General features: G+C 38.9%; 1 protein-coding gene across 1 annotated transcript in view; it reads left to right on the top strand.

Annotated features, from left to right (window-relative positions):
* The window catches only part of LOC127427100 (ataxin-2-like protein), a 38,367-nt gene that overhangs the window by 18,651 nt on the left and 1,057 nt on the right, over positions 1-18,659 (top strand). Inside the window, exons 13-23 of the mRNA XM_051674466.1 lie at positions 4,194-4,271; positions 4,433-4,494; positions 4,915-5,243; positions 8,125-8,194; positions 8,302-8,430; positions 8,526-8,592; positions 8,831-9,009; positions 12,775-12,913; positions 13,133-13,239; positions 14,643-14,819; positions 15,680-15,851. Coding sequence (XP_051530426.1) covers positions 4,194-4,271; positions 4,433-4,494; positions 4,915-5,243; positions 8,125-8,194; positions 8,302-8,430; positions 8,526-8,592; positions 8,831-9,009; positions 12,775-12,913; positions 13,133-13,239; positions 14,643-14,819; positions 15,680-15,851 — 1,509 coding nt within the window. The remainder of the gene's footprint in view (positions 1-4,193; positions 4,272-4,432; positions 4,495-4,914; positions 5,244-8,124; positions 8,195-8,301; positions 8,431-8,525; positions 8,593-8,830; positions 9,010-12,774; positions 12,914-13,132; positions 13,240-14,642; positions 14,820-15,679; positions 15,852-18,659) is intronic.

Genomic DNA, 18,659 nt, shown 5'->3' with positions numbered 1-18,659 from the left:
TCATTAAAACAAATTTTTTAACCACTCCACAGATTTCATATTAGCAGACTATAGTTTTGGCAAGTCGTTTAGGACTTCTAATTTGTGCATGACACAAGTAATTTTTCCAACAGTTGTTTACAGACAGATTGTTTCACTTTTAATTGACTATATCACAGTTCCAGTAGGTCAGAAGTTTACATTCACTAAGTTAACTGTGCCTTTAAGCAGCTTGGAAAATTCCAGAAAATGTTGTCAAGCCTTTAGGCAATAAGATAATTAGCTTCTGATAGGCTAATTGGAGTCAATTGGAGGTGTACCTGTGGATGTATTTTAAGGCCTACCTTCAAACTCAGTGCCTCTTTGCTTGACATCATGGGAAATTAAAAAAAAAATCAGCCAAGACCTCAGAAAAAAAAATCGTGGACCTTCACAAGTCTGGTTCATCCTTGAGCAATTTCCAAACACCTGAAGGTACCACGTTCATCTGTACAATCAATAGTATGCAAATATAAACACCATGGGACCACGTAGCCATCATTCTGCTCAGGAAAGAGACGCATTCTGTCTCCTAGAGATGAACGTAGTTTGGTGCGAAAAGTGCAAATCAATCCCAGAACAACAGCAAAGGACCTTGTGAAGATGCTGGAGGAAACAGGTAGACAAGTATCTATATCCACAGTAAAACAAGTCCTATATCAACATAACCTGAAAGGCTGCTCGGCAAGGAATAAGCCACTGCTCCAAAACCGCCATAGAAAGCCAGACTACAGTTTAAGTGCACATGGGGACAAAGATCTTACTTTTTAGAGAAATTTCCTCTGGTCTGATGAAACAAAAATGGAACTTTATGGCAATAATGACCATCATTTTGGAGGAAAAAGGGTGAGGCTTACAAGCCAAAGAACACCATCCCAACCGTGAAGCATGGGGGTGGCAGCATGTTGTGGGGGTGCTTTACTGCAGGAGGGACTGGTGCACTTCACAAAATAGATGGCATCATGAGGAAAGAAAATTATGGATTTATTGAAGCAACATCTCAAGACATTAGCCATGAATTTAAAGCTCAGTCACAAATGGGTCTTCCAAATGGACAATGACCCCAAGCAACTGGGCCAAATTTCCAGCAACTTATTGTGAGAAGCTTGTGGAAGGTTACCCAAAATGTTTGACCCAAGTTAAACAATTTAAAGGCAATGCTACCAAATACTAACAAAGTGTATGTAAACTTCTGACCCACTGGGAATGTGATGAAAGAAATAAAAGCTGAAATAAATCATTCTCTCTACTATTATTCTGACATTTCACATTCTTAAAATAAAGTAGTGATCCTAACTGACCTAAGACAGGCAATGTTTTATAAAATTAAATGTCTGGACTTGTGAAAAACTGAATTTAAATGTATTTGGCTTAGGTGTATGTAAACTTCTGACTTCAACTGTAGACTGTAGGGACTAAATATAATCATTATTTAGAACAACAAAATGTTGGTCGACTCACCTAAATAATGTTAGTCGTTACCTCTGATTACTGTTAACATTATTCCAGCAAGGGTACATAGGAAACTATGGAGACTGATTAAAAGTACTATCTGGATACGGTAGCATTGGTCTGCCTATCCAGGTAGTATTAGTCACTCCTTAGGGCTGAGAGTAGTGTTATTTTAATTAAGTGTATGCAGATCATAGAGTCTACTAACAGGAATCCAAATGAACGAGTGCAATGTAAAGGTATAGAATTAACAAGAATAATGAAGTATCCAAATCTTGATAAAATCTCAATTGATGATCAATAACAAAAGGAATCTCAACCTAAATTCGAGGTCTCGTATAATTAAGAGTCAGATGAAATTGTTAATGGAGTCAGATTCGGTCTTAACTAAATCAGTAATTATGACGCTACAGCCACACGCACACGAAAAAGACGAACATGCAGATACCTTCGCCACTTTACTGGATTCTGCCATTGGGCCAGCGAGGTGGCATTTTTACAGTGCCATTGTGCTTAATGTAATTGGATGCGATGTATTGGGTGTACGTTACGAGTAAACCCCGAAATGTAATTTTATGATGTTGTGGAGATTGTTGTTCATTTTCTAACAATTGAGTTTCAAATATGGCTGAATTGGAGGGGCTGCATGATGTTAGCCAATCAGAACAGTGGCCGTTTACATTGAAGCCTTAAAGGCCCAGAGAGCTTAAAACCGAGCATTTCAGACAGATGAACAGAGACAGGGTGGAAAATGTTTATATATTACAAAATTTTGTCTGTTTTGGTGCAAAAAAAAAAAAAAAACTAAAACTACTTTACTGACAATTTATAAAAATAAAAATAAAAAAAGGAGTAGGTCATGACCCCTTTAAATTCATTATCTTCCCATTTATTTATTCAGTTAGAATCGAGTTTAACAGTTTATTAGTCAGGTAAATATGTATCAAGCCAATAACATAATACATTCAGAAATCAATACAAAACATCTAATGCTCAAAGATGAATCTTAAGAGTAACAGATGCATACCTGATTTCAGCAAAGTACGTAGTGTAAGCACCATGGGGATTTCTGGCTACAGAACATTCCAATGATCAATGTGCTGAATCTCCTTAAACTCAGACCACAACCAAATGGAATGACAATAAGAATTTGGGGATGAATATGTTTGGAAGTCCTGGAGTCACACCTCATCTGCATACAAGAAGGTAGGCACGCCGCCAGAATTAGTCAGAATTCCTCTAAATTCTCAAAACTGTATCATCATGTATTTTACAGTTAAGGTAATGAGACTTTTTCCAGTCACACTAAGACATTTCCAATGATATGAAACATGAATAGCTAGACATATAATTAGACATTTGTTACATACAAGATTTAAGTGTGTTTTAAGGTGATTTTGAGCTGAGGGGGACAGGAGGGGGAAGAGGAGAGAGAACAGATGTGAAAGACAACAATGGGGCAATTCTTGCTCAGTTGGGTGTGAGATAGTATCTTTGTGAGAGTTTCTATGCTGATTTTCTTAGAGATCATACATTTGCTCTTTGCCTCCCTGGGGAGTTCTGTCCTTTGAATGCAAACACCTTGGCACCCCGCCTTACAGCACCGTAATTATAAAACAGTCTTGACATTTCACAAGCAATTCACGCTGATGCAGCCGAAAAAACATACAATTCATGCTGAAATGTTCTGAATACGCAAACGTAATACAATCCACGGTGATGCTGGGTGCTTCAATAGGCCAAAGCAGAGGTACAGAGATGATCTTCCATGTTTGTTTACACACAGAACGGCATGTGTTTCTCCCAGTCAGTGGCGGCAGCAGCAGAATGAAACTTTTTTTTAAAGTTAAAAGTTAGTGCTTGTACCGCTCTTAAAACTCAGCGCACATCGCCGGAAACACATCAAAACGAACAAAGATGTCCATCTAGTGCTTGTTTACTAAAGACTAATAATTAAAAATAGCACAGATGGGTGACGCCTTCGGAACAGCTCAAAACAGCAGCTGAATGAAACAGATTGGAGGTCTCTTTTTTTAGAGTTATAACTTGACATTGCATCTTTTAAAAGTGGTGCGAGATAAATGATAGCGGTCAAAGCCGTTCATCTAGTGTAGAAAATCATTTAAATCCAGATAGACACATGAAGGTGTCCTGTGCAAGTCCTCTTTGGTATAGATGAATCTCTCATGACAGGCCCATATCTCTCCTCTTCACCTGTGGAACTGAGCAGTGAGCAGCAGTGGGTGGGGCCAAGGGTGCAATGATGAAAAATAGGCATTGATGTATTGCTGAAGAGGCAGTCATTTACAGATGTACTTCCACAAAGTTCCACAAATTCCAAATGCCCCGATTCTAGAGTCTGGTTTAAATAAATGCTCTTTTTCTATTAAGGAGGATGTTTTCAGTTCTGAAACTTACAGTATATATTTATAGCACAATGACATCTTATATGTCAAAAGATCCAGGAAAATTTGATTACTCATGTCATGACCCCTTAATATGTGAGAAGACATAGAGAATGAAATTAGCACGGTGTAGGAAATCCATTGCCTGGGGCAATGATTAATTGTAAAGTTTAGCACTCATTAAACAAATATATTTTACCATAGAATGTCATGTTCGATCAGTCAGAATCAAGTGTTTTAGAGAGACGTACTATATAATAGAAGAGAAACACCTTTATTAAAATCTGAATTGAAAGTTGTCCATGTCTTTCCTCATAGTGAATGAGATTTTGAGCTCTGCAGGGAAAGAGAAACCAGCTGAAACTCTTCCCAGCACTGAAGAATCCAAGAGCAAAGGTGGGTGTGATGACAAAAACCTGCAGATTGTTTTTTGGTGAATGATCGACAGCTGTGCAGTCGAACTGTCTGTACTGATGCGAGAATGGATTTTGCAGAATTGGATATTCATGTGTGTGTGTGTGTGTGTGTGTGTGTGTGTGTTTGTGTTTTTTCCCCAGCATCATCTATTCAGCAGCACTCTCAGATTGAAGAGCTTCGCAATTTTGGCAACGACTTCAGGGTGAGATGAACTAGCATTATGAAAATGTTTTGTTCAAATACCTAACATAAGGTTTCAATTTAAGAACTGCAATGAAGGAGGGACCATATCTAGAGACTATGGGATGAACTCTTTTGACTTGGGCCACCTAGAAGTGCCCTAGCAATCACATAGCAACGTGTTAAAACCAGTCATGATAACACCTTAGCAACCACATACTGTAGCAAAGTCTTGGTAACCACCCACAACACCTTAGCATCTGTGGTGGTCAGTTTTTCACAGGCTTACATCACTCACACTTTCACTCATAAATGTCTCGTACTATTCGTTTTGATCATTTAAAGGGGTCAAACCTCTAAATGTCTGTCAGGGGTGTGATGTTGATGCCGTGTTTGATTAGTTTGTCAGGTGCATTTTGTGTCATTTCTCTCATCTCCATAGCTCCCGTCCAGTGGAGGAAGTCCAAATCCTCCCAATGTACCATCAGCACCCACACAAGAGACCCTCAGCGCTACCCAGCCCAACTCAACTAAACCCAACACACAACCAGCCAGTCCTGTGACAGAGAGCAAACCCAGCCTAAACCAGAGCTTAATCCCAAGCCCTCAGGGTCAGAACGCTGCCTCTGCTCCTCCAGCAGAAGACGCCAAAGAGAAAGAGTCCAGTGTCCCTCTAGCAGACAGGCAATCACCAGAGACGCCTCAGCCAGCCATGACCCCAGGCAGTGAGGACCCCAGACCAGACTCCACATCAGCAGAGTCTGGGACCGAGTAAGTGCAGATCCCTGAGTGCCAAATAATACTTGATTGATAATAACAGTTTCCTATGAGAAATGAACGTATGTCTTCCTCCAGGCGGCGCGTCGTGGCTCAGAAAGCCAAATCCTCCGTTGAGCCAGATTCAAATATCATGTTTTTACTCTCGTTTATACACTAGGAAGTATAATCACTTAAATTAGGGATGCACCGATATGGAATTTCTGGGCCGAAACCAATAATTCACAGCACATTGTGGCCAATAACCGATAATTTTACTTTTTGCATTTAAACCATTTAATCTGGAGCTGCTACATAAATTAATAAAAACTACACACTTAAAACAAAATAGGTGGCTTCAACAGCTTGGAATCTACACTTCACAATGTGATCAACTTTTAAAGGATTAGTTCACCCCCAAAATGATGAAAAATTATGCGATTTAATCGTGATAAAAAAATGTAATCGACTGACAGCACTAATATGTATATATAAATTAGGGCTGTTAATCGCAAAAATATTTAATCAAATTAATTAAATGACTTGCCAGTTTATTTATTTTTTATAATAATATCCTCTTTTCTCCAAATTTGGAATGCCCAATTCCCACTACTCAGTAGGTCCTCGTGGTGGCGAGGTTACTCACCTCAATCCAGGTGGTGGAGATGCCTCTGCTTCTGAGACCGTCAATCTGCACATCTTATCACGTGGCTCGTTGTGCATGACACCGTGGAGACTCTCAGCATGTGGAGGCTCATGCTACTCTCTGCGATCCACGCACAACTTACCACATGCTCCATTGAGAGCGAGAACCACTAATCGTGACCACGAGGAAGTTACCCCTTTTGTGACTCTACCCTCGCTAGCAACCAGGCCAATTTAGTTGCTTAGGAGACCTGGCTGGAGTCACTCAGCACGCCCTAGATTCAAACTCGTGACTCCAGGGGTGGTAGTCAGCGTCAATAAATGACTTGCCTATTAATTGATCACATACATCATTATTTCCTGAGAAAGGCCCCCAAATAAAGATAATTCATTTAAATAATGCACAATAATTCTAATGCCTCTGATAAATATATAAGACAGATGGAAATTCAGTTTGAAATAAATAACATTATTGTGGCAGATGATTAGACAATACAAAAATTGGCTTAAGCACTCAAAATATGGATTTTTTAACATTCTCATATCATTAAATAAGCAGTGGACAGCAATCGGTTTTGCATTGAGTTCGTCATTTTGTGGCGTTCTTACAGGGCGTGTTCTTGCATTCCTTTTGCGCTTTTTTAATTGTCACATGAACATGAGCGTGCCTCAGACGAACACGTTTGGAGCGTCTCACTGGTATTTAGCATCATAAACGGCACATTTTTAGATGCTGTGTTAAGTTAAAAGTAGTGGAAACTGAAAATCGCATCTCAAGATTCCTGTATTCTGTTGTGCTTCCTCCTCAGTGAGCGGTTCTCATTCTGTGGCTGAGCTGCATGTGAGGTTTGTTGAGGCGCGCTGCCACCTATTGACGTGGCTCGTAAAAACAGATGCACTTCAAGCTTTAATTGCTGGTATATTAGGGAAAACCTGTATTTTTATTACGGAATTTACATGCGCATCAGTGGACATGATTAATTGCGTAAATTTTTTTAACATGTTTTTTTTTTTTTTTTATATATAATTAATCTAAATTAATGCGTTAAATCAACAGCCCTAATATACGGTATATACACACACATATATATATATATATATATATATACACAGTATATATATATGTATTTCACCAGATTAGGTTTAATGAGGCATAAAGTTTATTTTTATTCACAAGATATAGACACAATGTACAGTATGTGCTGACAGAGCATGTTTCCATATACTCACATTTTTCTTTGTATGCCCTCACTTCAGTTTCGAACACTTGATCATCTAATTGAAATAACAAAATATGCATTGAAATGAGGATAAATATATGGATGAATATTGTCAATGATGACAGATTTAAATACAGCAAATCCCTATGAGGTGTCAGTGATGTTTTTTATTTCACCTCTAGAGGCCGCTGATTTTACTGTAGACTCCTCTAGCGCCATCCACAGATGAACACGGAGGCATTAAAAAACAAAACTTTCAGCATAGATTTTTGCCAAAAAGCAACAATTGAAATAAAACGACCTCTAGACTATATTACAGATGATGCTGATTTGAATGAGAAATAAATGACATTATGCTTGCATAAATTGTATTATGTCCAGTTATACTAGTATGTATGTATGTATGTTTATCCTGATGAATCGCTAATTTAAACACACAGAGAGAAATACAAACTTTAAACACATGTAGCAATGAATTCAACCAAATTTGGACAATAAATTAACAGTGTGTAACGAACATTAAACAAAACCCACAATACAAACATGATGCCAGCAGATCTCTGTAGACATGGTGCAATATCCCAGCAACCACACAGTGCTCGTCCCAGCTCTTATCATATAATTATCATAATAATCATAATGGAAATAGGTTAAATTAGTAACATTATTATTTTTAGCCAAGTTAACATCTCACGTTGCTCTGTGTGGATTATTATGTAGTCCCACGTCTGCACCACTGAGCCCTGCCTGTTTTCAGGCATCCCTAGGGATGCTTCGATCGATTGGCATCGGCCAATATTCACATGTTGCAAAAGATGTGCGGCTCCTTTAAGACTTCAGCATCACTTTCATGTCATCACTGGACTGTGGGGAACACTGGGAGAATGCTGAAGATAACAAACATCCCGACCCACCCTTCAAGCTAATCGTCATTCTACACTTCTATTTCAATGGTGCAGACAGACTAAAGATGGGTTTTAAACAGGTTATTTTTGTAATATTTTGAATGTGTCATCTGGTTTCCTTTCTAGACAAGTGAAAAAATCCACTTTAAACCCCAATGCAAAGGAGTTTAATCCCATCAAAGCACACATGACTCTGGTAAGCACAGGAGCCAGTGAAGCTGATTTGAATTGTGATATTAAAATGAAGTGCCATTAGATGAGTGTGAATAGCAAAAAAGACCCATGATTGTCTGTTTGTCTCAGTCAAAGCCATCTACCGTCCCCACACCCCCCCGTCCAGTACCTCACAGCCCGTCTGTATTGCTTCAGCATGGACAGAACATCTACAACACCTCCTATTTAGGCTACGTTCCCCAGATACACTCTGTACAGGTAACGCGCACACACTTTCAAAACACACAGTTTTAGCACATTGAATCCAGTGTTGTGAAGTTCTTCAGTATAAATGCTGCTCTGTGTTTGATCAGGCCCCTCAGATGTATCAGTACACTATGACTACTGTTAACCAGGGTAAATACCCCAGACCACCGAAAGGTAAAGACCCTCGCAGAGCACATACTTCTCTTACATGACTCATTCATTCAAATCAGGCCCTAAACATTCTCTACACAAATACCTAGTTATGCAAGCTCCATTTCATGTGTCATTGCCTTATCAGAATTCAACTCATAACACATCTATAGTAAGAAACAAAGCCTTATACTTTATTCCTCTTAGTTCTTAACGTATATGTCTAACACGCGTGTGTGTGTGTGTCTGTGTGTGTGTTAAGGTTCTGTTGTGGCTCCGCGGTCAGATCACAACTCAACAGCGCCACCCATGTTACAGGCTGCTGCATCTGCTGCGGGAGCATCAATAGTGGCGTCACATTACGGTCAATCGTACCTTCAGTACAACCCGCAGCAGTACAGCCAACAACAGGTCATACAAGCCATGACTCCATATGCACAGGTACAACACACAAATAACAGAAAACATCAACATGTTATGAATGAAAAGTGCACTCAGTAACTTTTTGCTCGTGTCATCTTGGACTTACAGTGACACCTAGTGGTGTGGATGCAGCATCTTTCAAAATCAGTAGTTTCAGTTTCAGATTACAAGCAGCCATGATTAATTTAATCCAAGAGTGAAAGTGTCCAATAACAAGGTAGTTAATGAGATTAAGCGAGTAGTATTCAGCTGGTCATGTGATTGTAAAATGGCAGCCCCCATGAGGGCGCCCCTGCCCCATTTAGAATAAAACAGCTTTTATAAGGGTACTGATATAACTAGAGTCCTCGTCTCATGTGAGTGCTCATGATTTATACATATGTTTCAAAATTACAATTCATTTCTTTAGGAGTACTGTATTTTCCGGAAATAAAGTCGCACCTGAATATAAAGTCGCATCGGGTCAAAATTGTGTTGCTGAGAGGAAAAAAACACAGATAAGTCACATCTGTATATAGGTCGCACTGACAGAGGGTGCATACGGCGGGCATTAGGACCCGGGAGCATCCGCCTGACTTCACTTCAGCTGTTCAGCAGCATGTCAGACCCGCTCCAGCATGAAGATTACCTCAGCATCTACACATCGTATCACAGCGTATTTTAATCTGCAGTATTTGCTCAAGTAATCGTGTGTAGCAGTTTTTTGTACTCTGTTTATGTTTCATGAAAAAACAAATGCAACAAATAAATAGGGCTGCAACTAACGATTATTTTGATAATCATCTTATGTTTTTCGATTAATTGGATTTAAAAAAAACTACATTTTATTAAAATGTGATTATATATATGTATATGTATTTTATTTTATTTCAAATTAAATTATAAAGAATATTTGCTTTGATTTACGGTACTGAATTCTACTACATGATTTTATACTCTTTTATAATTGATTTTATAATTTTGAACAAAGCCCGAAAAGGTAAGTTTGAATTTATTATTAATTTTCAATTTTTTAAATTTTTTTTTCTCCTCTTTTCCCCTCAATTTGGAATGCCCAATGCGCTCTAAGTCCTCGTGGTGGCGTAGTGACTATCCGGGTGGCGGAGGACAAATCTCAGTTGCCTCCGCGTCTGAGACCGTCAATCCGTGCATCTTATCACGTGGCTTGTTGAGCGCGTTACCGCGGAGACATAGCGCTTGTGGAGGCTTCACGCTATACTCCGCGGCATCCACGCTAAACTCACCACGCACCCAACCTAGAGCGAGAACCACATTATAGGGACCACGAGGAGGTTACCCCATGTGACTCTACCCTCCCTAGCAACCAGGCCAATTTGGTTGCTTAGGAGACCTGGCTGGAGTCACTCAGCATGCCCTGGATTCGAACTCACGACTCCAGGGGTGGTAGTCAGCGTCAATACTCACTGAGCTACCCAGGCCCCTGAATTTATTATTATTAATATTACTTTCAGGACATATGCAAAACTGTTCCTTTCCTTTACTTTTAAAGCTTAACAAAAATTACTATTCATTAAAGAGGAAAACATTCCATCAGGGATGGAGTGGGACAAAAAAATCTGCCCAGCAGAGGGCAAAATGACACCAGAATAAAAATATAAATTATTCTTCCCAGCTGAAAAAGACATAATTATATGACTGATTACATACGTTTTAAGTATTTAAAATTCATATTGTAAGTTTTAAAAAAAGTATAGTCACTCATGTTTCTAAACTATTCTTTTAAAAAAAACACTTTTAGTGGTAGTGTATGCTTATTCAGTAAAATAATGTTTGCCATAGCATAAATTTACTGGTGAAATCAGACACATTTGGCATTATCAGGACTATCAAATATCAGGACCCTTAGCATTATTATACATTATATTCAGCATACAGTTTAATATCGTACAATCATCTGATTCACTCTCGCGCTGAACAGTCTCATCCTAGAGCTTTTGTCTAGACATCCTAAGCTCATTGTATTACATGTGCTAACATGATGAGAAGAAACCATCTAAAACATTTTAATAGCTGGCACACTTGGACCTCTGAGACATTGTGACATCCATGAAAGCTGCATAATTGGTCACATTGAAATCGCAGTATGATGTTGCACATGCGCTCCCTTTCTCCATTGCGATCGGTTTGATTGACGTGGATGCGTGCGCTCGCGTGTTCAGTAAAGTTTAAGACAAACGGTTTTACGATTTTTAATTCATAATATGTATACATTACAAAACCGAAAATAGCAGTGAAATGTAAGTTATGCACTGGAGAGAAACATGACATAGCACAAGCCCTCTTTCAACGCACCTGATGCAGCAACCGGTCCACATTAAACTGTATGATTATTATGATCTTCTTTAAAGTGTTTATAAAGTGCTCTCGTGCACTGGACATCTTGAGTCATGTTTTTTCCGCGTCAATTTGTCTCTGCTGTTTTTCAAATGAGTTTCATCATGCAACACGTTTTTCACTGGACTGTAAAGTGATGTCACTGACGGATCTTCTCCGTGCTCGCCGCATATATACAACTAATCGGTAAAGAAATGTGTTTTTGATGATTTTCATTATCGATATTTATCTATTTTATTGATTAGTTGTTGCAGCCCTACAAATAAACCACATCTGTTGTAACTCTATGCTGTGCACAAATAAACAGCTTTTAGTCTGTGAGTAAAACAGCGTACCTGTTGTATTATGTTCATTCATGAACGTTAGCGACGGTCTATCTGTGGATCTTTCTTATATTTTCAATCCTCTACAGGACAGTACACTACAGTATTTACTATCCTGTTCACTGACTGAATGTTTTTGCTATGAGTGTGATGAAACATCATTTTGCGGGCATGTGAGGGGTTGCGTTTGACCTGTCTAGAGTTTGTTAGAAAACTAATGTTATGATGGACAGAATATTTAAACTGGTTGCATAAAGCACTATGTAAAGGAATAATACTCTTGACTGTGCTACTTTAAAACACTACTACCATCTCTATGACTGTTGTTTTCATCTGTTTGTGTGTAAGCATACATGTTTTGTTGTGCAGCGTTTTTTATCAGCCGGTTACATAGCTCAAAAATTATGTATATAAATCGCTTCAGACTATATGGTCCTCCATCCACACCTTGATTGACCTGTAGGTCTTTTGAATAAAACAAGCCCGAAATACACCATGGACTGTTATTTTAAAAATATCTGTGCTCTATGCTGCTAACACAATCAGATATGGGATATAAAATATATACTCTTACGATCATCTTCAACGTATTACAATATGTGAATGTATTTACAATCGGTTAACTTTAGAGTTGATTTCTGCCGATAACCGATAATTAATCTGCACAACTGATATTTGTCAACCTATAGTTTAAACTTTTGTTTATCAGCCAAGCATGGATAGTTATCAGCTGACAACCTCAAAATGGAAAAATATCGGCCGATTTATCGGTCTAGCATTAGCAAGCAACTATTATCGGTGAATTACTAGCATTAACACAAAATAAATGACCGGAATGCTCTTCGCTTTTGCTTGGGTATGTGAAGTTTTCTCAGAGACGATAAGAACTTTACCTTTTCAGGCCTGTCAACAGTGTGTGTACATTTTCAGCATGACAGCATTTTCATTACTAGCCCTATTAAGTGTATGCTTAATAAACTTGAGTAAACAAATCTGTGTATGTTCAAGATGCTCCACATTTCCACCAAATACATCCATCTAGTCTCTGAAGTCATAATATGAGAGTGATCGTAAAGCATTGTCTTCGCATCTGTGTCTCTTTCAGCCCATGTACTCAGTGTTGCAGAGTGGAGCTCGTATGTTGGGTCAAGGTGGAGGCCACCCACAGGCTCTCGTCCCTCCTGCAGGCACACAGTTCCCCGGACAGCCTGATGTCCCTCAGGGGCCACAGCAAGGCCTGTATGGTAAGAGTACTCCCAGCAGTAAGTGTACTTGCTTGATGTGTGAACAGATGTTTCAGTTAGTCCCACAACTTTTAAGCATTTAAAATTCAGTTCAGTAATGCTTTACAATGTGGCTTTTGAGACAGAAAGTTTCTCTTTTAATGAAGGATTCTTTGAAGTCTTGTTCAAGTGGTTTAACCGCTTGCTCTTCAGGCTTCATGTTTCTCTCTGTGTTTGCAGCTCCTCAGATGTTCTCGCATCATTCGGCATCTGTTCATCCTCCTCAACCCTCCAGTACACCAACAGGAAACCAGCCCCCTCAGCACACTGCACCCAGCCCAGGACAGGTAACACACACACACTTACACTAACTCAGCTGGTACAGTTCTACAGTTTCCACTATATGAATGTGTTAATGTAAAATGGTTACAGTGTTGAATGCAATTGTCTTGTGTTTTAGCTTCCTCCTAGTGAACAGCCAATCTAGAAAGCATTTAAAGTTAATCGCACTATCCAGCGGTCTGATATTTCTGAATAATGACCGCACATCCGGGGATAAATTGATATCAACTTTTCCTACTTCTCGTACCGCTCTACGATTTCTACAAGCAAGCTAATAAAGTAATTTCTCTCAAATCAATATTACATATCAATTTATTTATTAATTTGGAGAGTAGTCTTGTAATAAATGGGATAATCAGCAGTCATCCAGTTATTTTCACAGTAAAACACCAACAGTAATCTGACTCAAGCTAGAGGTGGAATTCAGCTGTTTCTAGTGACGCCGGGATTTCTTCTAACAAAATAACATAATTTTGTGAACAAATATTTTATGCCCATTTATTTATTTGCGGTCATTATCGCAAAAATGATTGTGCCAGCTGACGATACATGATCCCTTTCATACAGTGCTGTGAAAAAGTATTGATTGCTCCAATACTGTTGATTTCTTGTTTTTGTGTATATCTCATACTAAATTGTTTCAAAAATTCAAACAAAATCTAACATAAATCTAAGGCAATCTAAGTAAACACAAAATCCTTTTTATTTTCTCCCCTTCCCCCAATTTGGAATGCCCAATTCCCAATGCACTCTAAGTCCTTGTGGTGGCATAGTGACTCACTTCAATCTGGGTGGTGGAGGACGAATCTCAGTTGTGTCTGAGACCGTCAATCCACACACCTTGTCACGTGGCTTGTTGAGCGCGTGTGGAGGCTTCACACTATTCTCTGCGGCATCCACGCACAACTCACCACGCGCCCCACCGAGAGCGAACCACATTATAGCGACCACGAGGAGGTTACCCCATGTGACTCTACCCTCCCTAGCAACCGGGCTAATTTGGTTGCTTGGGAGACCTGGCTGGAGTCACTCAGCACGCCCTAGATTCGAACTCGCGACTCCAGGGGTGGTAGTCAGCGTCAATACTCGCCGAGCTACCCAGGCCCCCCTATGATTTGTATTGTTAAAATCTTTCATGTTTTCTTGCATGCAAATTAAGTGCATGTGTATTCTGTGTGTTTTTATCTCAAACATTTCTTGTGCAGACTAAATTTAATATGGGACAAATATAAATAAGATGACTCAGTCTCACATGCAAGTGGAGCATAGAGCATTTCAAATCAGTCACTTTATTAAGGAGGCTGCCTATGTGGAATGTAGTTTGGGAGCAGAGCTTATTATAGTTTGCTTTCTTATTTCCCTTCCTACCTTTTGATTTCTCTCTTTCCCCTTCTCTCTGTCTGTGTAGTCGGGTCAGACAGGGCCGCAGCCATTATATCACTCTGGGCCGCTGTCAGCCCCCACACCCCCCACCCTGCTGCCTGGACACACCTCACCACAGACCTCATACCCACTCCAGGGCTACAGTCTGCACAGACATCAGCCCATGCCTCACACGTATCCTGCTCTGAGTCAGCTCACACAGGTAACACAGGCCTTCTCCATGCAGTCGGTGTCAAACAAATGATGATTAAAGAGTTTAAATGATGATTAAAGAGTTTAAATTGTTACATCCACCCCAGTCTAGGTTTGGAGAGGTGTAACAAGGAGAAAGATTACAAAATTCCCTTCTCCTGTCCCAGAAAGTAACACAACCACTGCTTTTAATAATAAACAAGAAAAGTTGCATTTAATATAAACAAGGAAGCTACACCAGTCTTCAGAAGGGGGCAAGGCCAAAATAACAAACAAAAAGATCATTCAAGCTAAAAAGAGATCAAACTAAATTTCCTAATCATAGACAAATTACAAATAAACTTCTACCCTGACTCCCTTAATAGGTAGAGACAGGAGAAAAACAGGACAAATGGAAAAATAAATAGCACTCACCTTTCTACAGCTTCCATAAAACGAAAAAAAACTAATGTATATAAAAAAAGGGAACGAAAAACTTCACAGTCACCCAAAGAAAACCTAAGCAATGGATAAAGTGCACAAAGCACCAAGAGAGTTTTCACAATGTACACCAACCGGGGCAGGAGAAAGGAACAACTCTCAGAGGCAGCCAACCCTCCCTATGGTGTTGGGTCCACCCAGCATTTATCCTCATGTCAGCCAATTTTAACAGGGAACTGAGTAGTCATAATAGCTGACACCTGGTGGCAATCTGACCCGTCACGAAAAACAGAGGAGAAACAAAAGGAAAACTAAACACACAGGGAGACAACATAAATAGAATACGTTCTAGGACGTAACAAGTGTTTGTATTTGTTAACAGATCATCATCTCTGATGTGGAGAGGTTTTGCCAAACTTTGTAGGATGTAATTGGTTGTATGTTTTGCAGACTCATGTTCCAGGGCCGATGTCAGGCCCACATCACTCAGGCACTCATGGACCACCACAGGTAGTGATGCTGCATGCTCCGCCCCATCAGACTGGCCCAGGCTCCGCCCCTCAACACCCACCACACGGCCCCCAGCAAGGACCACCCCAACACTACGCTTACTTACATCAGGGTACAAATTCCTATGAAACAGTTAAAACTCTAAACTAGTGCTGTCAGTAGATTACAGAGATGAATAAAATGTCAGAATCTAATTTCAAATCGGTACATGCCTTAATTGCAATTAAGAAAAAATTAACACGTTATACATTTTAAAATGAATGGCATGCGTTAATGCGTTAGTGCTAACAGCACTACTCTAAAATAACATTAACCTCCTGAGACTCCGACGTGACTGCTGTCACCTAATAAACAAGCAAAAAATAAATAAAAAATAGTTTTCATAAAAATGTGGACAGCAGGACTAAGTTGTGAAATTTTAAATACTTTTAAGCCACTGAAAGTCAGATTTTGTTCATCAAATAGTTTACTATGTGTCCAGGAGTGTTGATTATTCATGTTTTTGAGACGTTATAGACATTTCAGCTGAATAAATAATTCTGATTAAAAGTAATGGCCAGCATCATCAAATCACTGGCAACCATGTTAAAATAAAAAATTGTATTAATTCAAAATTCTTAATCTATGTACCGATTACTATTGTCCAGGGCTTCAGACTGTGACTGAAATGCGACCAAAAATAATTGATTGCGACAATTTAAAATCTAGTCGCCACTGGCGACAGTCGGGTTGTGTGTGTTCATATGCGGTTTCGTTAGATATCATCTTGTGAATTATTGAATATATTTTAGAGCATGCACCAGTGTGTCTCGCGCTGCACATAACAAACCCAGCGCAGAGAGTCGTGAACAAATGACTCTTTTGAACTGGATCTTTTTCATGAATCACCTGAAATGAACTCTCATGAGGGTTTGAACTCAGGAGCTCAGGTTAGCAGTTTGAATCAGTCAGTTTGCTCACAACTGGGAGTGCAGACATTTCAAAATAAGAGTCCCATGTGTATTTTGGGCTTCTTTATAATTAAAAGGCCTGTATTATATACCACTTTTTTTCTTCTGGTAATTATGGATTGGGATTGGAGTAGCACAATAAACTGCATCTGGGATTTCTTTAAATTTGCACTCTTGTAGTCTCTGTGTCTGGGGCCATCCGGCAACAGTAAAGAAAGACTAAGGCAATGTTTTAATATATATATATGAAACTGAACTTTTGATTGGATTTTAAGAGTGAATGCACTTAACTGCATAGAGACCTATAGGATGCTCCCTTGCTCCCTATTTAGTGAATGACTTAACCTCCAGTGTGCTGTCTGTCTGCACTGATCTCAGAACAGTTAGAAATGCACCTTATTTTCATCCTAACTCCATATAAAGCCTCTGAAAGCAACATTTTTCAGCTTTTGCATGAACACATTTATTCTCAATGTGAAAATACACATTAAATATATAAGAATGCATTTATTCATGTTAATGAATAGAACCGTATTGTACAGTGATAACAAAATCAAATATAACAACATTTATATTAAAATGAAGTGAAATGACCCACAGATGTGTTAATGTTGAAAAATATTCAAAATAACTAACATGTTTTTTCATCTTTTGAGGGAATAATGTCCCATTTTCCACATATGTGGACATGATGTTTATCAGCGCGCTGACACGTGAAAAATGAACGGATTATTTAAAGCGGCATATCAACCGAAACTAGAGACGTTACTCTTTACAACCAAACCGGTTTCAATAAAAAAATGTAAAGAGGTTTCTTACCAGAGGCACTTTTGTTGGCACTGTGCCCGTAGGAGCGCTTCATGGAAATCGATGTCATGCTGTTGTGTTGTGTGACGCGGTGTGCCAGAAGTTTAACCCTTAAATGACAGTATAGAGTCTTGTGAACAGTATTCAGCCGGTTTAAATTCATTTAAATTATGCATTGCGTATAACGAAGCCAAAATACAACGTCCACACTAGGCATGTGACATATCAAATTTTCACGTCATGATAATTGTTGAAGCTTTTATCACGGTATTCAGTATTATCACGGTATTGAATTACATTACAAAACGGGTTAAAAGATCAACTTTATTGTTGTTCTCTTAATAACAAGTTTAATTACTTTTTCAATACCAAACTGGCCTTTAAATGAACAGATAACAAAGAACTTTGAAAAGAACCCTAAACGTTTAAAAAAAACACCATCAGCACCATAGACACATAGCCAAATATAAAATGAAGTTGATGTCTTAATATTTAAATGGTCATTATGCCATGGGGCCACTGATCATTACAGATCAAAACAGACCGTCTTGTTGAGGCTAATGTTAAAGTTAGCATAGACTAATTTTATCAAGCCAGCTAATAGACTACAACAATTCTGCATGTTTTTGGTTTTTTTTGTTTTGTTTTTGGGTAGTAAGCCTGTTGCTATTATATAGTAAGGCACTAGCTACAAATGTAATAACCACAAGTTCATACACACTGAATGGAAACGTACAATTGCGTTGCGTTCTAACTAGAAATTAATATTGAAATCATCATTGTGCCACATTGCCTTTTTAAATTACAGGACTTAGTATTATCTGATTCCAACTGTATATTAGTTGTTACTATGAGATGCAAACGTTACTGTGTAGCTAGTGGTGTTCTAGTGAACTACTCTTCGGCCACTTACACATTATCTGCAAATGGCAACAATGGTTCACTTTCTTTGTCATCTTAGTTGTCACTTAGCTAGTTGTATCTTATAGTGACGTCTCTGTTTCCAAAAACAGTCTGGAAAAACAAGCAGAACTGCCACAACTTGCCTTTATCTCACTAAATTTAACAGAATGATTGTCATGCAAATGAGCAATCGTGTTGGAGGTGTTCCTGTGTTTCGCTGCTACTTTTCTGCAGCAATTTTTTACACAAAAGGAAACCAT

The sequence above is a fragment of the Myxocyprinus asiaticus genome, chromosome 36 (assembly GCF_019703515.2).
Source record: "Myxocyprinus asiaticus isolate MX2 ecotype Aquarium Trade chromosome 36, UBuf_Myxa_2, whole genome shotgun sequence".
NCBI classification, from domain to species: Eukaryota; Metazoa; Chordata; class Actinopteri; order Cypriniformes; family Catostomidae; genus Myxocyprinus; species Myxocyprinus asiaticus.
This window is presented reverse-complemented; position numbering and strand designations above follow the sequence as displayed.